The 23,527-nt window shown below is 45.3% G+C and overlaps 2 protein-coding genes across 9 annotated transcripts; one reads left to right on the top strand and one right to left on the bottom strand.

The window, feature by feature from the left end:
• Window positions 1-1,498: 1,498 nt before the first annotated feature.
• OTOS (otospiralin) lies at window positions 1,499-10,495 on the bottom strand. The gene is made up of 5 exons (XM_074264329.1): window positions 10,062-10,495; window positions 7,791-7,903; window positions 7,156-7,238; window positions 6,336-6,362; window positions 1,499-1,917 (listed from the first exon to the last, which is right to left on the bottom strand). Exons 3-5 carry the CDS (start codon window positions 7,211-7,213, stop codon window positions 1,733-1,735), a joined length of 270 nt encoding a protein of 89 aa, XP_074120430.1. The 5' UTR covers window positions 7,214-7,238; window positions 7,791-7,903; window positions 10,062-10,495; the 3' UTR covers window positions 1,499-1,732.
• Window positions 10,496-11,550: 1,055 nt separating this feature from the next.
• On the top strand, window positions 11,551-23,194 carry LOC141540373 (uncharacterized). Of its 8 annotated transcripts, none has more exons than XM_074264321.1 (6): window positions 11,551-11,702; window positions 14,078-14,179; window positions 15,244-15,326; window positions 17,633-17,759; window positions 18,779-18,874; window positions 20,213-23,194. In XM_074264321.1, the coding sequence occupies exons 2-6, from the start codon at window positions 14,149-14,151 to the stop codon at window positions 21,910-21,912; spliced, it is 2,037 nt and encodes a 678-aa protein (XP_074120422.1). In that variant the 5' UTR covers window positions 11,551-11,702; window positions 14,078-14,148; the 3' UTR covers window positions 21,913-23,194. The 8 variants fall into 8 exon arrangements, with proteins under 8 accessions (XP_074120422.1, XP_074120423.1, XP_074120426.1 ...); XM_074264322.1 differs by having other exon boundaries at window positions 11,554-11,702; window positions 14,075-14,179; XM_074264325.1 differs by lacking the exon at window positions 11,551-11,702 and adding an exon at window positions 11,733-12,014.
• Window positions 23,195-23,527: the final 333 nt, after the last annotated feature.

Raw genomic sequence — 23,527 nt, 5'->3', positions numbered from 1 at the left:
GAGAAGGGGAAGTGGCTTGGTTTCTTACTATATCTAGCTTTCTTGTTCCCTACTCCTTGTGGGAGATTTGGCCCAACCTCACCTCTCCGACCTTCATAAAGCACCACCTAAATTTCCCTAAATTTGAAGTCTTTCTGGCTCATATCTTCCCTAAACTGAGGCTCTCATTAAATTGCCATTTCCCTAAAGGGTCTGGTTTGCTTTTGGATATTGTGGAAGGGAGATGGGAAAAGAAAAGAGTAAGTTTAGAAGCTATATTATGTCAGAAGCTCCCCCTTCCCCCCAAGCTTCCCAGTGTTATTGAAGTCTGATTAAATTGAAAAGCTTGGGCAGGTAATGAGAGGAGATGCAAGAAGGAAAAGCAAGAGCCAAAGAAAACCTTAGTGGAAAAAAATCTGGGTATTTCTGGACTTTGAAATGTCACCTCTCATGGTATATAACCAGATGAATAGAAGCGGCTGAAGAATAATTTCCAGATTTAACTGTAAGTCCAGTATTCAAGGACTATGGACTCTTGTCTTTTTTTACTATTTACTTTTGCTCCAATATTTACTTGCTGAATAAAAATCAGAAATCAAGCCAACTGAGTGTCTTCTGGAAAAGAACACAAGAGGGAAAAACCTTGGAGCGTTCTATGGCTTTGGTAAGAAAAAGAGAAAGCCCCAGTGTGACTTCTTGGATGGAGAGCCAGTGACTCTCATGCCATCACCTGGGGCAGGACGCCCAGGACCTGTTCCAGGTATTCAAAGCAGAGGAGCCAGGAGCCATGGAGTTCTCCAAAGGCATCATCCAAGGAGATTATGGATTTCTACTGGCTTCATTCTTGCTAGCTATGTTTCCCGGTGTCTCCTTCCCCCCTCTCTTGCCTAAAGAATTGAGGTGATCAACCTGAGGTCAAACAGCAATGTCCGGGCTAGTCGTTGAGTCCAACAGGAGCCATCTGGCCTGTCCAGCACAGCCGTCTCCTCCATGTCCTGGACATTTGCTCCACCTTCTGTTAGATAGGACCTCACAATCTCCAGCAGCAGAAACCCACTCATTCCCTAACGGTCCTGATGGCTGAGACATTCCTCACATTGAGCCAAAATCTACCCCTACAGCCTCTTCATTTCCTCTCCTGTTGTCTAAAGCCACAGAAAGGCTCCTTCCTCTAACCTGTGACAGCCTGCAGGCTCAGGGGAGACCCTTAGAACGCCTCCTCTCTCTTCAATCCTAGCACCCTCCACCATTCTTCATCTAGAACCCTCCCTACCTAATTCTGTTCCTCTAACCTGCGTGGGGTTCATCAGCATCCTTTAGAACAGGGTCTGCACCCTCCTCCAGATTTAGCCTGACCAGGGCAGAGGATCAGGGGTCTCCCCATTTCTAGCATCCAAACATTAAGCTTTTGAGGCTATTTCTAAGATGGAGCTGCCCATTGATGGCATCTTTGTGTGTTGGAGATTTCCTCAGCTCATATTTTCACCCAAGAAAACGCCAGACAATGGTCTGTCCAAAATTGCTTTATTAATGTTTTAGCATAAACATTGCTCCCCAAAAGCAAGACTAGGATCATTCGGAGCTTGACAAGGAGGGAAATGACACTGTACTGATGAGGGGGGCTCCCCCACAAGAAGCAGTGTTTGGATTTCATCAACAGGTGTTTACTAAGTGTTTATGGGTGGTCATGCAGTTTAGGAAGAAAGGAAATTGGGGATTTCTTGGGCCCTGTTCTAGGGTTCGGGAAAAAGCTTCAGTCTTCCTGATACGGGACATCATAACCCAGGGTATTACCCAGGGGAAAATGAGCAAAGAAGGTCCGAGCCATATCATTGATCTGGTGGTACGCTCCCAGAGTCTGAAAGTATTCGAAATAGGACCAGAAGTCTGAGGTGGAGAAAGGCCAGTAGGGCAAGGCCGGCGGCTCCGCAAAGGGATCTGATTAGAAGAGAAAATAATCATCATCAGAACAGTTACGGAGCGATTTAAAGCTGGCAAAGTTTTTAATAGAGACTTGGTCCTCATTACAAGCCTTGGAGGTGGGTGCTATTATTCTCCTCAGGTAAGAAAGCCCCAGAAATATTCAGGGACTTGGACTCAATTCTTCTGTCTCCCAGTCTCACCCACTGTGCCCCACGACCCCAGCCGGCCCCACTCACAGCAGGATGGATGCCCAGAAGAGGAACTTGAAGGTGGGAGGGGCGTGTGGGGCCCCTTAGTTCAGTCTCCCCATTTTACAGAGACAGAACTGAATCCCAGAGTGGTTGCCCTGTGCCCTGCCCACTCTGCCTCCCAAGCCATGGGTTTAGATGTAATACCTTCTTTTTCTCCCTTAGGCAGATTTAGAATCATTTTAGATTTAGTGCCAAGGATACTGAAAACCTATGTTTGAGACCCTAGCTTTGTGACTGCAGATACGTCACCTTCACAGGTTTAAGTCTCAGTTAGCCCATCTGTGAAATGGGGACAATACTTCTTCCATGGCTTACCTCGGGGGCAGAGCCTTTGCCGACCTTGAAATGCCCTTATCCAAACGTGAGTTATTTTGACTGAGCACAACAGCAGAAGACACTATTCTGCCGTATTTGGAACTCCCAGACTTGGGGGGAGATAAAACCTATATATGGGGCGGCTAGGGAGTGTCATTGTGCACAGTGCCAGGCCCAGAGTCAGGAAGAGCACAGTTCAAATCCGGCCTCAGACACTTATTGGTTCTGTCACTTTATCCTGTCTGCCTCAGTTTTCTTATCTGTCAAATGAGCTGGAGAAGGACGTGGCTGACCACGCCAACTTCTCTGCCAAATGTGACCGAACAACAACAAAAGAACTGCATATGTGGGACAAGAAAGGAACAATATAAAATAAAATATAATTAAATGTTTATATGCGTTATCCAAAAAAGGGTCACAGGATGTGAGGGAATAATAATAACGATAATGAACATGTCTGTAGTCTAAGTCCAATCTCCCCCCCCAAGTGCCAAGGATACTGAAAACCTATGTTTGAGACCTTCACAGGTTTAAGTCTCAGCCCATCTGTGAAATGGGCTGGTGAATACTGGAGCTTTATGGAGGGAAAGGGTCTCAAACCTTCAGGAATGGAGAGAATTGGAATGAAGGAGGGGAGGAGGAACAAATAACACTAACAGAGGTGCAAAGTGGGAATGATGACTTGGGGCCACCAATGAGTCCTCTAGGGCTTCACCTTCCTAGACTAGGAAGGGATCTCTGAGGGGAACTGAGACTCACAGAGGTTCTTTGCCTTCCCTGGAAGAATTTGGCCAGGTTTACCAATTGATCTACAAATAAGCATTTATTAAGTGCCTACTGTGTACTAGACCTGTGGTAAGGTAGGCTAGCCATACAGAGAAAAAAAAAAATAAATCAGTCCCTGCTCTCACAAATCAGACACAAAAATGGATGGATGACTTTGTGTTGTTCCTGTCCAAAGTTAATGGGAGTGTTCGAAGGTGTGGGAGGGAGTACTGGATGTCCCAAATCCTTGGGACCCGGCCTCATCAGGCAATGTGGTCTAGAGGAAAGATTGCCATTTTTGGAAAGGAAAAACCCGGGTTCAAATCCCACCTGGGATGCTCCTCTTTGAGCAAGCTTCCGTTTCCTCAGCTGTCAAACCATTGATGATCAATAAGGTCAGGAGCTCTTTTAGAAAAGGCCACTGGACCCAGGCCATCCTGAGGTGAGAGGGAAGCCTGTGTCCTACCAGAAAGCCATTTCTGACCCAATGGAGGCAAGTCAGAACCAGTGATCCAAAGAAGGACTTTCCTAAAAGCTTTGGGTGCATAGGACCAATGAGGCCATATGGAGCCACGGCAACAGCCCCCTACTTGAAGTTGGTAACACTGGCCCTTTAACATTCAGAACATTCAAAAGAAACCGAGCTAAACTCCCCGGCTCTGCCGGGTGGTCTCCAGACTCACAGAGCGAGGACAGGGGAGCTGGGTCCAGTCGTCTGGGACAGGAAGCCCAATCTGCTGACCCTTCATCTTGGACAGATGCCTGCAGTTTGACATTCAGCAAAAGCAAATGATTTTCCAAGAAGAAAATATTTATTCCTGAAGGGAGCTGTGCTGTGCTGGGGTGAGGGGGACGCAGCCAGGAACCCTGCTGCCGGGCACGTGGCTGTCCCCGGGTGACCAGAGCTGCCCGCTGCCCTGTCCTTGGCATTCCAGTAGGGGGTGGGAGAGTTACAATCTGTCCTAATGCAATGGTGGGAAATCAGAGCCCACCCAAATGGTCAATCCACCTTCAACTTCTTACAGGCTTGTGGGGAGGGACCTTCCATCTGATCTCACCCCTTCATTGGACTGATGAGTCCACTGACCCAAGATCAGGCAGGGGAGTGATTGTCCCTGGACACAAAGGGACCAGAACCGGAACTCCGACTCTGAGTCTGGTCCTTTCCCACACTGATTCCTTTGAGACGTAGCTCAAGCAGCTCCTTGCCTTTCCCTGATCCCTCAAAGGGGATCCCCTGGAGCCCCCGCCCTCCCCAAAGGACCCTGGATTTCTTGTGCATACATTCTGCACATTCCTATTCATGCCCAGAACGTCAGCTCTTTGAGACATGGGTTCATTTCGGTTGTGTCCAGTTTTTGTACGTCTGGTATCTAGACCAGAGGCGGACACACAGTGTGAGATTTAATCAATCCTTGCTGTTGTGGCCGATACTCCGTGACCCTATTTGGAATTTTTTGGACAGGGATCCTAGCATGGGGACCAATTTCCTTCTCCAGCTCATTTTACAGATGGGGAAACTGAGGCAAACTGGGTGAAGTGATTTTCCTTCTCCAGCTCATTTTACAGATGGGGAAACTGAGGTACCTAGCTGCCTCACTGAGCACTTAATTACTTGGCTAATTTGGCTTCAGCTACTGGGCCAAAAGACCTTTCATGGCCGCAGACCTGCAAACCCTGTGCCTGAACTCCACCATCAACGTTTCATCGCTCTCTCCGGCACCTCTTTCAAAACAGAAATTCTGGGAAGAACCGAGCGAACCTGAATCTTTCCTCTAGAGGAAGGGAGCCCTCCTAATCTACCTTCTGGTTTGCAAATGGGGAGTGAAGTGACATTGTCAGGGACTGGGATTTGAACTCAGTTCCTCTGCCCTCAGCATCAGTGCTCTTTGTACTGGACTATGTGATGACTCCTGAGACTGGATAGTGAGGCTGTGTGGAAAATTCCCATATTTATGGCCTCGGGAGGTCCTGCAAAGTGTTACCTTCACAAACCCCACGTCCAGTGGAGAAGGGAGGGCAGGTATTTTCATCCCCATTTCACAGATGAGCAAAGTGTGTCCCAGAGACACTGAGTGGTGAGCCGGTGCAGGACCACTGGTCTCTCAGTTGGGCTTGGAGCTATACCTGCCAACTCCACGTTAAGCCCATTGTCAGCTGGGAGAGGACTCTGAATCCCAATCGAGAGCCCAAGGTCTGCACAGATCTAGGTCTGGAGGGGACCTCACAGGCCCCTGAGTCTCGCCCTTTCTATGGCAGAGGGAGAAACTGAGACAATTGAAGTGATTTACACCTGGTTTCTCTGGCTCTAAAGCTGGGGTTTCCTCCACAAGACCCTCGAGCTGGGTGGGCTGCTGCATGAGGGTCAAAGAGGTGGGAAAACTGAGGTCAGCCCAGACCAACCTTGCCCCCTCCCCTAGGGCAGAGCCTCTGCTGTGCTTCATGTTCCAGGTTGTCCTCCCATCTCTCTCTATCTCTATCTATCTCCCTCCCTCCCTCCTCTCTGTCTCTCCTCTCTCTTCCTCTCTCTCTCTGTCTCTCTCTGTCTCTCTCTGTCCCTCCCTTCTTTCTTTCCCTCTATGCCCCTCCCTCCCTCCCTCTCTCTCTCTCTCTCTTTCTCTCTCTCTGTCACTCTCTCTCTCTCTCTCTCTCTCTCTCTCTCTCTCTCTCTCTCTCTCTCTCTCTCTCCCCCCCTCTGTCTCTGTCTCTGTCTCTCTCTCTCTCTCTCTGTCACACACTCTCTCTCTCTCTCTCTCTCTCTCTCTCTCTCTCTCTCTCTCTCTCTCTCTCTCTCTCTCTCTCTCTCCCCTCTCTCTCCCCTTTTCTCTGTCTGTCTGTCTGTCTCTAACAGCCTCTTTATTTGAGGAATCACCCAGAGATCCATGCTTTCTAACTTGACCCTCAGGTTGCCACAGAGCTGACTGACCCCAATCTGGTACGGTCCAGTGACTGCATAGACACCAAGGACAATGTGCACCTGACTTAATTGTGGCCATTATTTTAATCTGCCTAAAATAAAATGGAATGTTTTCCCCTCCTAACCCCCTCCCCCCCATCATCTCTGACCCCCTCCCATGTAAGAAACCCAGGCCCTTCCATTACCTTCTTCCTCCTGGACTGGCTTGGCACCTACAAGAAAAGAAGAAATGAGTCACTGGGTGGGGGGGAGAGAAAGGGGGATCTACAGGAAGTGGAAGACCGTGATTGACAGCTAGCTCTGGGTCAGTTTCCTGAGCTGTCAGAAGGAATCCTTCAAGCACAGAAGCCAGGGACGTGGGGAGGTGATCAACAAAGCCAAGGCAGCCAGGAAGGGAGCTGAGTCTGGCCCTGCACCTTAAAGCAAAGCAGGACCAGGCAGCTGGAACAGGGCAGAACAGAAACCTTTAAGGTTTCTTAAAGCACTTCCTGCACTTCTTTCACCTGAGTGGGAAAAAACCAAGAGGCCCCACCTTGGGAAACCTTGGGGAAAGTACCCAGGAGGCTCCTGACCTCCCTGGGACTCAGTTTCCTCATCTGTAAATCTGAAGGATCTTTATTTGTATATGATTTATATTTAAAAACACGTTTATATCTTTATATTTAAGCTGATCTATTTTAAAACTCATTTTATATGTAAGTTTCTAAGGGTGGGAGCTGTTTCTTTGCCTTTTAGTCTAATCAATCACTGGCTCAGAGGGAGCACCCTCATAGTAAAATGAGATGGATGGAGTAAATGTCCTCTAAGTCCCCTTCTAGCCCTTGGTCAGGGATCCTCCCATTATTCTTCTTCTGGTTTTGCAAAAGAGGAAACTGAGGGCTTGCCCAGGCCCACAAAGTTCCCGAAAATCTGGCATCTGCTTTGAGTTGGGCTTTCCTGATTCAGAGCCGGAGCTTCCCTCACTCTGCCTCTCACCAGCTCTGGCCTTCTCAGCAGCCAACTCACCTGTGAAAGTCCCCAGGAGCAGACAGAGGAAGAACTGGCTGACGATGCTGAACTTCATTTTCCCTGGAAGTCCCGAATGTCCGCTGTCCAACAGGTGAGGAAGAAACCTGTCATTACTCTCCACACAGTTCCTTAAAACAAATCTAAAGTTTTTTTATAGATGCTTTTTTACATGCCCATCCCTTCCCTAATCACACTGGATCTCCTCCAACACTGATATCTTCTTTTCCCTGGAAACATCAGCTGTCCAACAGGTGAGGAAGAAACCTGTCATTACTCTCCACATATTTCTTTAAAATAAATTTAAAGGTTTTTTTAATTGATGCTTTTTTTCTTCCCTTCCCTAATCACACTGGATCTCCTCTAACACTGATATAGAATCCTCTATTAGAAACCAATAGGCCATAAAAAAAACATTTCTGACAGCTCTACCAAGGAGGTGACGATTGCTACAAAGCTTAGATCTCTTTAGGAAAACAATCTCATTATTTTTATAGGAAGAGTGAGTTGAATATAATGTCTAAAAAATGCTTTCTCCCCTCTCCATGCCTTTCCATTTATATATTTCTCTTTAAGAGGTGAAGCCTGAGTTCTGAAGCCTGAGAGCTCGAGTCTAGAAATCCAAGAAATCCTACCTTTGTTTTTCCTCCAAGTTTTATCTCAGAAGTTACCTCCTCGAGGCTGATTCAGCAGTCTAGACTGAATGGGCTTCTGTTGATGGTATAAAGAGGTGGCTCTCGTTCCAAGGCTAGGGGATAAGGAAAGGAGACGTCACTTCTGGAAGAACCAATTGCAAGTTTCCCTTCTCCAAAGCATTGGACGGGAGCTCTTCAAAGTACTACTTGGGGTTTTGTGTGTGGATGTGGTTTTTTGTTTGTTTGTTTTTTTAATGCAGAAGTCAACTCTGAGAGATCCTAGTTGTGAATCCGAAGGATGAAATGAAGGAGATCCTCAAAATTCCCTTGGGTTTCTTCTCTTTGTGTGTGTGTGTGTGTGTGTGTGTGTGTGTGTGTGTGTTTAATGCAGAAATCAGCTCTGAAAGATCATAGTTGTAAATTCCCTTGGGTTTCTTCTCTTTGTGTGTGTGTGTGTGTGTGTGTGTGTGTGTGTGTGTGTGTGTGTGTGTGTGTTTAATGCAGAAATCAGCTCTGAGAAATAATAGTTGTAAATTCCCTTGGGTTTCTTCTCTTTGTGTGTGTGTGTGTGTGTGTGTGTGTGTGTGTGTGTGTGTGTGTGTGTGTGTGTGTTTAATGCAGAAATCAGCTCTGAAAGATCATAGTTGTAAATTCCCTTGGGTTTCTTCTGTGTGTGTGTGTGTGTGTGTGTGTGTGCTGTGTGTGTGTTGTGAACTCTTGCTGCAACCTGTAGAACCCTTCTTAGAAGAGTTTTTAAGGCAATAGCAAAGGAAACCAATTATATTGAAACACAGCTATCCAAATATAATTTTTAAAAAAGTTTATGGGTTCCAGGTTAAGAATCCATGCTTGAAAATAGCTGTATGGACATGTATACATATATTGTATTTAACATATACTTTAACATAGTTAACATGTATTGGTCTACCTGCCATCTGGGGGAAGGAGGGGAAAAGTTGGAAAGAAGGTTTTGCAATTGTCAATGCTGAAAAATGACCCATGCATATGTCTTGTAAATAAAAAGCTAGAAAAAAAGATCAAATATAATGGTAGCCTGTTGGGAAAGAAGGGAAGAAAAAAAGGGGGGAAAAGAAAGCCACATGATAACATTATTATATATTTTTAAGAAATAGCAAATTGGGGGGCAGCGGATAGAGCACCAGCCCTGAATTCAGGAGGACCCGAGTTCAAATCTGGTCTCAGACATTTAACACTTCCTCACTGTGTGACCCTGGGCAAGTCACTTAACCCCAGCCTCAGGAGGGGGAATATATATATATGTATATACATATATATATATGTATATATGTGTATATACATATATATATAAATAAAGAAATAGCAAATTGTACAAAATAAAATTTCAATTTCATGTGCAATCAAAAAAAAAGAAGAAGAAGAATCCTTACGTGAAGTTTGTAAGATTGAACTCAATGTTGGCAAGATAAAAATCTAATTTAATTAATGTATTAATTAAATTGAATCCTCTCATTTGATAATTGAAAGGGACTTTAGAAAAAAAAAAAAAAAAGCATGACCCCACTCCCATCATGTTCCTTACAACTTCCTAGCTAGGGAACCTGGGCAGGTGAGAGTTAGGATCCCTGAATATTTAAGTTGAAGGAATTGTATTAAAATATAAAGCCAAGTTCTAATTACTCCCCTTTCTTGGATCTAACACACATCAAATGAGTTCAAATCAAACAAAAGCAACAGAATCCCAGCCAGGACCTTAGCAGCCAGCTGATCTCACCCATCCATGGAGAGAACCTCTACGGTATTGAACAAGTGGCTTGAAGAGGTAGCCCATTGCCTTTCTGGCTTGTTCTGATGGTGTAAAGGAAGAAATATCTCCTCTTTGAGCTCTTGGGGGAGGTCAGTGAGGCTGAAATCAAGCTACCTCGGAGCACATGTTGGGGCAGGGGAGGAGTAGAAAAATAGCCTCTGAACCAAGATTAGGATTTGAAGAAGGATTCTCTCAATGTAACAAAGAAAGATTCCTTTAAATATTGCGATCTCATACATCCTTTTAGGCTAAAAAAAGAGACAATTACATCCTCTGCTTCCTTCAAAGTGATAAATTCAGTTAAGCAGAATCAGAATCTCAGAATCTCCTCTGGAGACAAACCTAAACTGACCAAAGAGTTAAACTAAGTCAAATTATAGATTAAACTGCCTTTAGAGAATTCCCAATGGCGCTGACTTGAGAGGGGAGATTTGCATGTCAACCAGCAACTGAGGGCAATTGGGATCCTTCTTCTAGCTTCTGACCTGAGGAATATTTGAAGTCAAGTCAATGTTCACACGCCATAGGCCGGGTATTCAGCCGGTTCCATAATTTCAGTTCCTCAAACAAACTCCAGCGGTAAACTCAGTCAAGTAACAGATTAAAGTATATGTGGACAGATTCACTAGGACCCCCAATAATAAAGATTAACTAGAAGATGAAAAATGACCACAATGACCATGACTCGGATTCTCTCCTTTCTTCCTAAGTGGAAGCTCGACTAGGGAAGGCCTGAGAAATCCCAGCCTTCGCCTTGGCCAGGTCACACGCGTGGACGGGCTGCTCCATGTGGGGGAGGCCGCCGATCTCTGCCAGCTCCACAATTTATCCCGCTCCCCCATGTAAAGGGAGGACGGGCAGCCCCAGGAGGATCAGGGCTACTACAGAAAGCAACTTCACGTCCTGTCACGGATGCTCATTTTGGGTCAGGGGAATTTTCTTTATTTTTCCTTTATTATTCAAGGCCCTGGGACACTCCCTCCTCGGAGCTGTCCATGCCCATCCGGAGATACTTCCGAAGGTCTGGATGAGGATCCGCAAGGGGAGGAAAGGGAGGACTCGCCCCTCCTCCACCTCACCCAGGGCGGTTTCGGCTCCATATTGGAATGGAATGGCACTGGTGATTTGGAAGATCTGGTGACTGATCCATCTGGCCTAAAGGAATGGATCCTGCGCTCAGGAATCTCCCGTCGGGTGAGCGCTAGCCCCGCCAGCATGCCGGCTTATGGAGAGGTGCTTCCTAAATGTTTAAGGACTGACTCCGGGATGCTGCCCAACCAGAAGAAAACGTCCTTGGGAAACATTTAAAAGTGGTACAAATAAAAGAGGACATAAGCGATGGGGACCCATGGCTCCCTCTGAGGGACCCGAGGGGCGTTAACCCCACTTACGCGTAGTTCCAAATTGCTCTCCCGAATGGCCGGATTCTTTCACAGCTCCACCAACAATGTATCAGTGCCCCAGTTTTCCCACATCCCTCCAGCATTCAGCATTATCTTTTCCTGTCATTTTTACCAATCTAAGAGTGTGTAGGGACACCTCAGAGTTGTCTTAATTTGTATTTCTCTGATCAAGAGCAGCATTTATATTGGGGGAAAAAACAATCGCAGCAATACGAGGTGGGGGAGGTACAGCCGGACAACTAGTTCTGTTGAAGAAGATCTGGAGGTTCTAGTAGACCCAGAGTCCAGCTACAGTAAGGCAGCAGACTGCGCACGTGTCTGCACATTTACGTGTGTCTAGGGAGACAAGACATGCCCGTCTCTCCAAGCAGACGAGCCTCCCCGCCTCGGGCACGGACCCACGCGCTCGCCAGACCCCCCAGGGGTAACCTGAGACCGGGGGAGTAGGAGGGGGAAACAGGCCAAGGTGACGTATGTGGGCCCAAAGCGCAGGCGCAGAGTCTCCTGGGGGCAGGAGGGTCTAGGGATGTGCACGCGCACGGCGCGCCCAGGCCGCCTTCCAGCTCTCGGACTCCATTTCCCAGGATGCAGCTGGAGACACATCTTTCTCTCTTTCTTCCCCCCTCCCATCCCCAGCACGACTCGACCCTCTTTCCCTAGCCGGATGCATTGTGGGAGTGGTCCTTTTGGGGCTCGCTGAGCCTGGGCCCGACAGTCTGTCAGGTGAGGGTTGGGCTGCGTCCGACGCGGGTCCGAGAGCCGAGACTGGGGGGAGGGTAAGGTAGGGGCGGAGCGAGTGCGCAGGCGCGACGCCTCCACCCACATGCTCCCACGCGAGTGAGAGTGTGCACGTGTCTGAGGAGTGCGTGCGTGCCCCGGCGTGGAGCCCGTGCCGGCGCGGCTCGTGCGTGGCCCTGACCTCCCGCAGCCCCAGGCTCCCTCCCCAAGCCTTGCAGCTCGCAATCTTTCTCTGGTCTAGACTCCCCGTTCCCGTCGGTTGTGACTCCGATCCCGCCCCCTCTGTCAGTCGGCCGGGTCCGTGTCCCCAATCTTGGGGCCCCGCTCCTCTGCTCCCCCGTCTGCACCGGACCGGGCCCTCTCTTGTTCCGGGCTGAGACCTCCGGGCCCCGCAGGCAGGCCCCGGGGGGGATCCCGAGAGGGGGGGCGTGAGAGATGGGTGTGTCCTGGGCCTCACTCCGGCCGCACCCGCCCGCAGCCATCCGCGTCTTCCTGTCCCAGGGGCTCCGGGAAGCCCCCTCCCCAGTCTGGCGCCGGCTCCCCTGCCTGCTCTGGGCTCTGTCCCGCCGGCTCTGACGGGAAGGAGCTCCGGGAGGCGTTCCGTGCGCCCGGGACCGCTGGGAGGGTCCCGATGCTGCCTCGGGATGCTCCCTCTCTTCACCCCGTGACCCGAGGCGCAGCGTGCCCCTCCCCCCGCGGCCGTGACTCCGTCCCCACGGGCAGCCCCGAGGGCGGGGCCGCTTCCGTGCCGGCCGCCCGGGTTCGGCTTCTTAATCGTTGGGTCCGTCCGAGCTCGGACCTGAGTGTCCCGAGTGCCGGGGGGCTGGGGGCTGTTTGTCCGAGTGCTGGGACGGGGTGCCCGAGCCCAGCCGCTCTTCGTGCCGGAAAGTGGGGCTCCCCGGAGGTTGGGCAGCTGGAAGAGGCCCCCCAGGACTGGGGTACGGGCGCTTCTGCCTGGCCCTGCCAGCCCCCGCTGTCGGCCTCCCGTCCTGCCGGACCTTCCTTCCCCAGACTCCTGGGGTGAGGGCGGAGCCAAAACACCGCATTTGAGCCTTTCCCAGGAGGTGCCCTCGGGCACTCGAGGGCGGCTCTCCCGGTGGTTTTTGCCAGGGGAGTGAATGAATTCTCAGTCTTCCTCCGGCAAAGCCGGGCTCGGGGACTGCTTCCACACTAGGGGCGTCGTCTCCTAATGGGGGACTGCGTGGGAACCCCCAGACATTGGGCCCCTGATGGGGACTGTGGGAGATCGTGGGAACCATGGAGCCCAGCGCCTCCTGCTCGGGTCTCAGCACTTGGACAGCTCCCCGGGCTGGAGGCTAGCTGGGGGTGGAGTTCTCCACCCTTCGACTTGGGTGGCGGTTGGGTGGAGATGTGGAAGAAAGTGGGTCTCTTCTCCGAGGGATAGCTCCCTTTAATAGCTCCCCTCCCTTATGGGATCGGGTCTGGAATAGGGCTAGGCTGGGGGGGCGCGAATCTTCCCCGAGCTCTGAGTCCCAGGTTGAAAGCAGTTTCCACGTGGGTGGGTGGGAGGCAACTGAGCTGGAAGGAGGGGGAACGGTGAGGAAGAGGAGGCCAGGGAGCTTGTCTTAAAATCTGAGCTAAGAAAGGTTGGGGGAAAAGGACTTAGTTCTTGGCAAAACATATTTTTAAAGTCAGATTGAGGGGTTGATTTTTAAAATAATAAAGCTAGCTAAGTTTCATTTTTCTTAATTTATGGGTAAAGTTAATGCCCTTTATGATGAAATAATAAATCCATGCATATTCATCTTTTTTTAAGCCCCTGGGTTCACACTCTAATGAAAAATACAGTAAAGGCCTGTGCCTTTTGGGGGGGGGGGGCTGGGAGAAGTAGGGGTGAGTCCCTTCCACACTGCAGTGTTGAGACCAAAAATAAAAATTTAAAAATCACCCCAAATGGCCAGGTCTTTGGTAGCTGATCCCCACCTCCACTGCCGATCCACTGGGCCCATAAGGCCTTGTTCCCCCCCGTAGGTGACTCACAGTAGGTTTTTCATGAATGAAGCTTATTAGTGACCTGGCGCTATGATTTTTTGTGTCCCTTACAGTTACCACTATGACAACATTTCTCAGACTAGGTCAACTAGAAGTGATAATGGACAGTCTTGTTTTATAAATGCTGAATTTAGCTGATCCCCAGCCTGTAGAACCAGAGAGCGAGTTTTCAGGTGGGACCAAGATTTGAGCCCCACAGTGAATGGCCCAGTGGAAGTGATCTTGCTTTTGACTTCCCAGGTCCCAGCTTTACTAGAAGGTGGTAGACAATGTCTCCCAGGAAAATATCTCTAGCCCAGAAGAAGATTTCTGTCCCGAGACCATTAATCCGAATTCTATTTTAGTAGAAGGTGAAGGAGCAGCCCCTGGAACTGTTTGGTCATCCTGGCTGACCAGAGAGAATTGGACAGTTGACCACATGGCCTTAGATCCAATGCTTGGGGAGAGAGGTGAGAATTCCAGAAGTGTGGATGGGGGAAGTGGGGGAGGTGGGGGGGAAGAGGCAGGAAAACTGATAACTGGGAAAGGACAGTTATAGCTGCTAGCTCCAACTTTTATTTCCCTTCCTGATTTCATTTCCCCTTAGGACATATCATTATCCTGGCAAGGTTCTCCAAGCTAGTCTATTAATTGAATAAGCATTTATTAAGTGCCTACTACATGACATACCTGAAGGAAAGGATTGACAGAATGAAGGCTCAATTGAAGGAAGAATGAATTTAGAAGACATTTAGTTCAATAAATGTTAGCATAACTTTTTTTTTTCCAGCAGTGAATGGCAGCTCAGGCATATGAGAAGTTCTGTAAGGGACTAATTTAGTGTTAGGGTTTTATTTTTCTCTCCCTAACTAATGCTAATCTGTCCTTATTCCTAGGCCTATCAGAGAAAATCTGGTAAATATATCATCAATCTCATCTCTATTTTGAGGTTTTCAGAATCCTCTGGCTACTATCTCAAAGAAAATAGAAAGTAGTTGAAGCATAACAGAGCACCTGAGAGTTTAAATGAGCAGCAATCTTAAACTTTATTCTCGTAAATCACATCTACTCTATGACCTCCTGCACATACCTTAGTATCGACCTCCCAGTCCAGCTCCAGGTGGTAGTAAGAAGGGAAAAGAGAAAGAGGGAAAAGAAAAAGGGAAAAAAGGGAAAAGCGATTCTTTGTCTCGAGCTTATACAGGGTCAATGAGGTCACAGACACAAGCCAATCAACCATGAAGTCTACATCCTGAACTTGACCAAGACTTCAGATGGAGATCTAGGTTCCCGCCATGGGTGGAGGTCCCAACCAGGAAGGAAGTCCCTAAGTACTCAACTCTTAAGCACATCCAGGGATAAAGACCAATGGTCTACTTCCACTTCAATTGCGCTTGCCTGACCTTTCTTTGGACCCTTACAATTTAGACTGTAGGATTGCCCATGAAGAAGGGCTTGGGTAAAGAAGGTTAGGGCTTTGTTTAGGAGCTTAGGTTTAGGATTGATGTCCCATAATTTCTTTCTGCTTATCCAGCTCAAGGCCCCGTTCTTCACCAACACAACAGCATGGAGGCTGAGGAGGGAATGACTTTGGGGTCCCTCACATCCAGGTTTCGGGTAAGTTCAAATTTACTTTCTCCTTCTTCTGTGTCACATTGCATAATATATCATTTCTCAGTGAATTAACACATTTCTTCCTTTTATTTTCAGTGATACCTTCTCTTTTCAGCCTTTTTTGGAGATCTGAGCCTTTGAAGTTTTCTCTCAAAGCTAGTCTGAGAGATGATATTGAACTTACAGATCATGAGAACTAGAATATCTCCATAATAGTTATCGACAAATTCTAAAATGACTCCAGGGCTGACACTCTGTCCACTGCGCCCTGTCACTAATAATAGCATTGATTTTTTTTTAATTTTTAAAATTCTAAAATTTTTATTTATTTAATAGCATTGATTTTTTAAAACTACCTGTTGAGAGTTTAATTCTTAATCAAACTCTAGGGATAAAAGCTGTTACAAAAGATAAACAGATAATTCTGATTATATGAAAATTTTTTGCACAAGCAATAAAAAGGGAAGTGGTTGATTGAGTAAAATCTTATTAAATTTCTCAGATAAGGGTTTGTATAATCATGTATAACATGTATAATCAGCTGAAATATAAGTGATCAAAAGCTGTTCCCCCAAGGTGAAGAATTAGTTCTACAAAGAAGAATCTCAATCTGTTAACAACTAAGTGAGAGAATACACCACATGACTGATGACTAGAGAGATGCACATCAAAATAACCCTATATTTTTTGTTCATACTCCCCAAATTGGCAAAGATGAAAATAGTCAGTGTTAGAGAAGTTGACAAAAAACAGGTGTAGGAATGCAGTGGTTGATGTCTGTGATTTAAGATAACCCTTCTGGGAAGCAATATTATGCAGATAAAGTGACTAAAATGTCTATACCCTTGGCTATAAAGATTTAATTACTGGTGGCTTACAGCCTAAAGATACCATCAATGAGGAAATCCCGACAGTTACCAGAATATTTATAGCAGCATTTTTTGTAGTAGCAAATAATTGGAAATAAAGCTGTTTATTGATGGGAGGATATGAAATGGAGTATGAGCATGCTATCACAAATAATGCAGATACAGAATACAGAGAAGAACGGAAAAGCGAATATGAGCTAATGCAAAATGAAGTGAGCTTGCTGGGGAAGTAAAGACAAGAGTGTGAATGGAAAGATTCAGCACAAACTAATCAGGACTGAGTGTTGTGAAACCATGAGCTTTTAAAGCAAAGATGAAGGAAGGGAATCCTCTTCCCATTCCTTTGCAAAGATGGGGGCCCTGCAGGGTAGAGCATTTGCGTTGGGTCTGGTTCTTCCAATACATTCATTAGGTTTGCTGAATTTCTTTTTTCTTCTTTTATTAAAAAAACAAAACAAAACACAATAGCAATCTTATTCTAAGAGATAATTCTCTAGGTAATGTTGGAAGGATAGAACAAGAAATAGAGGCAAAGTCAAAACAATCAATGAAAAATATCAATGAAAATCTATTTTTTTTTTCTTTTCTTTTTTTTATATTTTTTTGCTAAGGCAATTGGGGTTAAGTGACTTATCCAGGGTCACACAGATAGGAAGTGTCTGAGGCCAGATTTAAACTCACATCCTCCTGACTTCAGGGCCGGTGCTCTATCCACTGTACCACCTAGCTGCCCTGAAAATCTATTTTTTTTTTTCAAAAAGCATAACTGAAAATTTAGGTTGTCCTGTTGTTGGGAAAATAGAAGATAAGAGATGGCGAACCTCAGGCTGCATAGACACATTCCCCCTGCCTGAGCCTATTGGGTGTTTTCTGGGGTATTGACAAGGATCACCCAGCCTGTGGAGGCACGGATAAGTCTTTATTTAACAGTGGAAAAACTACCATCTTCCTGTCACCTATCCATGGACTAGCTCCTTGAGGACAGAGCAGGTCCCCGCCATTGTTCATACTTGCATTTTATAACCTGGGTACCTCTTTATTCCAGTGAAGAAGCAGCGAGATCACTCTAGAAGAGAGAGTAAAGGGCCACTAACAGTAGGAAATGGAGAGGCTCTGAGCTTGGCCAGCCAAGTGGGGACAGGATCCCCTGAGACCATCTGCCTAGAGCGGGTGGTTAGCAGGGAGGCTGTGACCTAGCTGCTAGGAGGTTCTGCTCCGGGAGTGGCTGCTGTGGGAGGAGTGTGTGTCGGAAAGAAGCGGATCCTGGTTGGGGCGTTAGGAGTCAAAGACATGATTTTCTGGAGAGTTCCTTGTGGAAAGGATTTTTTAGAGTGAATATGAGTAATAAAAAAGTGCTGTCCATGAGTCTAGGACAAAATGTGGCTCATGTGTGTATTTGGAGAAATGGCCTCTGGTTTAGACAACATGTGTTTGGCTCAGGAGTCGGTGATGTTCAAGGACGTGGCTGTGGACTTCACCCGGGAAGAATGGAGGTACCTGGAGCCGACACAGAGGGCCCTGTACAGGGACGTGATGCTGGAGAACTACCAGAACCTGGTCTCCTTGGGTAAGCAGGCTGCTCGGTCTGACCCTTGGTGACTGTCTTGGCAGTCTTCCCTTGCTGCAGGTGTGGGCAGACCGAAATGCTGAGCGGAACTTCTGGATTGGGGCTCATCCCTTCAGGAGAGTCCTAAGTCCTTTATGGCCAGTGTGCAGAGTCCTTTTGCTCTGTGCTCCAGGCGAAAGGCCTTTCCAAGCTTCCCTGTTCCAGCCAAAGACTGCAGCTTCTCTGCTCCCTGTATCTCGGGCCAGAGATTCTGGGGAATTAGGATGCTTCTCCCTCTGGAAAGCCTTTCCTCCCCTTTTCTTCAGAAGTTTCGGCATGGATTTTACTCTGAGGACCCTGGAAATCTCACTAGGCAAGCCAGCAGGATGATGTCTTAGCTAAACTTCCTCTCCCTGGTCTAGTTCTTTGCACTTTCTCTACCTACTTCCCACATAAGTACTTCCTGGCTGAAAGATTTCAGCAGGAAGTCCCATCAGCCAATCCCCATGGCCTACTTCTAGAGCTCTGGGGTCATGTCATTCCCTTCATCATCTCTCCAGGAACATGGGCCTTGACTTGGTACCCCCCGTCTGCATGAGGCCTTCAATCATTGGGGGACTGCCTACTGCTTCCAGGGACCTTTCCTGGCCCAGTCTTCGAGAGGCTCCCAATCTTGGTCCTTTTCTGGCAACATCTTCATGATGTTTGCCTACATCTGAACAATCTAGTATAGTGTCTGGCAGCATATAATAGATGCTTAATGAAGGTCTGATGATTAATCATTCGCTTGAGAGATCCCAGTCCCTGCTGATGTAGATGAGAAAGTCTGACCTTCTTCACACTGAGAGCATTTAATGAACTGGTTTTCTTTCTGAGCCCTCACCAGATCTGTGAGCTACCTTCCCTTGCATCACAGAATGGTGCACGCTTTGGCACTCCCCCTGCCTCCCTTCTGGGCCATCTAGCTGCTCTCTTTTCTGGGACTAGAGGGAATTTGCTTCCTGCCCCTAGCAATTTTTCACTGCTCTCCTTATACATAGGGCTTCCTGTTTCCAAACTTGATGTGATCTCTCTATTGGAGAGAGGAGAAGCCCCATGGAGAACCAAAGGAGGAGACCCAATATGCTCCTGTCCAGGTGAGTGAGTAAAAAGCAGGTACTATTTAACTCTCTGCTCCTTTCAAAGACTTTAGGACCTGGGACAAAGACCCTGGGCTGAATAGCATGAGATACATCTTTCACTTGAGCACAGGACTTGGCTGTTTCAGAAAAGAGACGTATGTTCCTTTGTTTTTGTTGTTTTTAACAGACATTTAAAATCGAATAACCATCATTTAAAACATTTTTCCCAACTCTTTATGCCTACAAAAGTGCTCTTATATTTTGACCTATATGTGATATTTTTTCCTATCTTTGGCCTCTTTGAGGTATATGCTTAAAGGGTATGGACATTTTAGTTATTTTGTAAACATAATTCTAAACTGCTTTCCAGAATTACTGGGCCAATTCATAGCTCCATCCACAGGCAGCCAAGAAACTTTTCCAATTGTCCATATTGTCTTGAACCTAGAAAACTCACTTCTTAGCCTATACCTCAAAAAGACAGAAACAACCATATGTCCTTGGTAATGTAATTTGATTGAAATAGTTCCAAATCTATATATTTGTTTAAATAGTACCATCATTTTCATTATATTGGCTCAGCCCAACAATGAATGATGATCCCTCCAATTAGCTAAGAGACATTTGTTATTGTTTAAAATTTTTTTAAACATTTAAAAAATGTTTTAAAATTTTCACTTGAATCTCTAATATGCCCTGGTAAATTGATTTTCAGAAATTTTTACCCATTTGTGCTTATCTTGATTGGTACTTCCTTTCAGTTATTTCCTTTTGGATTTTGTGCACTGAGTTCCAAATATTTTATGCACTTTGTAATTATTTTGAGTGTCAGTTCCCTATCTATTGTTGCTTCTTGGATTATGTTCATATCACACAGAAATGCTGTTGATTTTTGTGGATTTATTAAGTAGTTAAAATTGTTAACTGCTTCAGTTTGTTTCTTTGCTGATTCCCTAGAGTTTACTATAAATAAATCATTGTGTCATAAGCAAGTAGGAATAGTGTTGTCTATTCTTTGCAATCTTTACAACTTTTCTTTTGATTAATAAAGTTAATTGATTCCTTCCTCAGTGACTTTCCTCTGTTCTGTAGAGGACAACTTTTTTTTCCCCATTGGTATATTTTTAATGATGTCTATAGGTTCTTAATTCATTGAATTTCGGGCACCTAAATACTTCATTATCACATCTTTATCTGTCTTTGACTTCATTTCCTCTAAATAGTGTATGTTTTGCCTAGTCCAGTTTGAACATTTTTCTCCTTGATGAAAGGGACAGAAACGAAAGCTTTCTATCAAAGTTCTTTACCTGTAACAAACATCTTAGTGACTTCTCTCTTTTCCTTTTGTTTCAGATCCCTTTACTGAGGACAGCAGAATTACAAGCAACAACTCCCTTCTGAAACAAGCTATTTGTATGCAAGAATCATCCAAGAAAAGATTGTCAAAGGATCCTATTCATTATTCAAAGATTCGAGAAGCTAGAGAAAATATTAATTTAAAGAAATCAAAGGGTAGCCAGGAGAGACAGTTCAAACAAGTAGCAATCACTCCTAGAACAACTTTTAATAAAGGGAGTGTGCCTCAGGGTAATACACTAGGGAGAAGTTTTAGTCCAGGGTCAGTCTTAGGTGTATTGTGGAAGGGAGGTGTGGAGAAACGTTTCCACAAGTACAAGAAACTTGGAAAGAGCTTCAAGGATTTTTCAGACCTGAATATGTGTAATAGACCCTCCTTAGAGAAAAACTTGGTTAAGTGTAGCTTGTGCAGGAAGCCCTTCAGTTATCGCTCAAATCTAATTAAATTTCATAAAATTAATACAAGAGAAAGGCTATATGAACACAATGAATGTGGAAAAGCCTTTGGTAGAAGACAAAATGTCACTGGACATCAGAGAATTGATACTGGAGAAAAACGTGAATGTAATCAATATGGGAAAGGCTTTAGGCACAAGGAAATCTTGACTAAACATAAGAAATATCATACTGCAGTGAAACCCTTTGAATGTAATGAATGTGGAAAGTCCTTCAGAGAAACTAAAGTACTCAAAAGCCATCAAAGAATTCACACTGGAGAGAAACCTTTTGAATGTAATGAGTGTGGGAAAGGGTTTAGCCAGAGAGCCAATCTTGTTAGACATCAGAGAACTCATACTGGAGTGAAACCCTTTGAATGCAATCAGTGTGGGAAAGCTTTTAGCCAGAGAGGGCAGCTCATATATCATCAAAGAATTCATACTGGTGAAAAACCATTTGAGTGCAGTGCATGTGGGAAATGCTTCAGCCGAAGGGCAATCCTTATTACCCATCAGAGAACTCACACAGGAGAGAAACCCTTTGCATGTAATGAATGTGGGAAAGCCTTCAGTGAGAGTAAAGTACTCAAAAGCCACCAGAGAATTCATACTGGAGAGAAACCTTTTGAATGTAATGAGTGTGGGAAAGCATTCAGCCAGAGGGGGCTGCTTATTTATCACCAGAGAATCCACACTGGAGTGAAACCCTTTGAATGTAAAGAATGTGGAAAAGCCTTCATTGAGAGTCAAGTATTGAAAAGCCATCAGAGAATCCATACTGGAGAGAAACCTTTTGAATGCAATGAATGCGGTAAAAGCTTCAGTCAGAGAGGACACCTCATTAGACATCAGAGAACTCATACTGGAGTGAAACCTTTTGAATGTAATGAATGCCAAAAAGCTTTCAGTCAGAGAGGAAACCTAATTTATCATCAGAGAATTCACACTGGAGAGAAGCCTTTTGAATGTAGTGAGTGTGGGAAAGGATTCAGACAGAGAGCAGTTCTTATCACCCATCAGAGAACTCACACAGGAGTGAAACCCTTTGAATGTAATGAATGTGGGAAAGGCTTCAGCCAGAGAGGACATCTCATTAGACACCAGAGAACCCATACGGGAGTGAGACCCTTTAAATGTGGTGAATGTGGGAAAGGATTTAGCCAGAGCGGACACCTCATTAAACATCAGAAAACCCATACTGGATCACAACATTTTGAATGCAATAAATTCCTTCATCAAGAACAAGTTATTCCAAAGTAGCTGTCCGTCAATTGGGGAATGGCTACGTATATCATGTGATATAAATAATGAAATATCACTGTGCTGTAAGAAATGGTAAAAGAATTCAAAGAAGCAAGAGACAACATGAACTGATGTAGGATTAAGTACAGAGGACCAGAAATGTAGTATGCACCAAGAATATAACAATGTAAGCAAAACAAAAAACTTCAATGCAGCCTAATTTAATGACCCAGCTTGACCTCAGGAAATGTGAAATGCACTTGCCTCCCTTTTTTCAAAAAGATGGGACCAAGGATAGATAACCTTGTGTTTGCTGTCAGGATTGCGGGATTGTGGTGTTTAGTTTTGCTAAATTGTTTCTTACTCTCCCCACCTTCATTCTTTGTTACAAGAGATGGCTCTTTGGGTAGAAAGGGGTGAAGGCCCATATCAAAATATATCAAAATTATTTTTTTAAAAATTATTTTAAAAGGACATATGCTAGCTCATTTCCTTTACTGGTTGTAAACGAACATATGCCTTGTTGATGCAGGGTTGTTGACATGCTGTTTCCCCTCATTAGACTGTGAGCTCCTTGAGAACAAGGACTGTTCATTTTTTTAATCTTTCTTTGTCTCCCCAGTGCTTAGCACATGCCTGGAACATAACAGTCACTAAAGGAATGCTTATTGATTGAGGTTAAAGAAATGTTGTAGACATAATTTAACCTAAACCAAAGGCAGCTAATTAAATCTTTTGTGGAAAAAATAGAGCAATATAGGCTACATTGTCATAAAATTAAATGGGTCCAAAACTGATTGAATTATCAACTCCAAGATGTGATCATTAATAATTTGATTCAGATTGAAAGGCTTGCCAAGCAAGTGCTTCAGGCTCCCAAACTGCTTGAAAATTTTTGTCAGTGACTTACTTATGTGATGCTGCATTTGCCAAAATTCCCACTCCCTTCTGTATGTTTAAAAAAAAAATCTGTTGATGGTCTTTTTTTTTTTGCTCAGCCTCATTGTCACTAATCTTTCTCTGCTTCTTTCTAAGTCTCTTCCCTCATCCCTCAAAAGCCTTCTATTTTATCATATCTTTGTAGTTTAGCAAGGCAGTTCAGCACTTTGGTCACATCTGAAATGGGCATTTCATCTGCACCTCTACTCAAGATGTGGAAGACATGTTATCCTCTGTCTTTGGCAATTGCCATTCATTGCACTGAAGAAGGTACAGAAAGGGCTATAGTCAAATGACAGTTTGGGAATTTCTACATGTAAGATTGTTGTGTAATTAAAAACCAAGCTGTACTTAATCAAAATACAGTTCCTTGTATTATTTTTCAAGAGTTTTTGTATATGGAAATGATGTAAAATTGGTATTCAAAGACTATATGAAGCTCCCCCTCCTTAGCCAGACACAGGGCTCTCAGTAAGGAGGTTGGACAGTAAGAGTATTCAAAATTAAGAACTGTGGTCTATAGGTTTATAATCCTGTTTATTTTTGTCAAGTTCATAATAATAAACACTTTTAAAAAACCTAAGCTGACATTAATCTGGGTCATATCAAATATCAGGATCTAGGAGTATCTTGATAGTCTAGAACATGGGCCTGAATTAATTTGAAAGGATGAAAATTAAACATAACTGTTAGA

The sequence above is a fragment of the Sminthopsis crassicaudata genome, chromosome 4, assembly GCF_048593235.1.
Source record: "Sminthopsis crassicaudata isolate SCR6 chromosome 4, ASM4859323v1, whole genome shotgun sequence".
NCBI lineage: Eukaryota > Metazoa > Chordata > Mammalia > Dasyuromorphia > Dasyuridae > Sminthopsis > Sminthopsis crassicaudata.
Note: the sequence above shows the minus strand (reverse complement) of the source record. Positions and strands in the feature narration are given on the sequence as shown.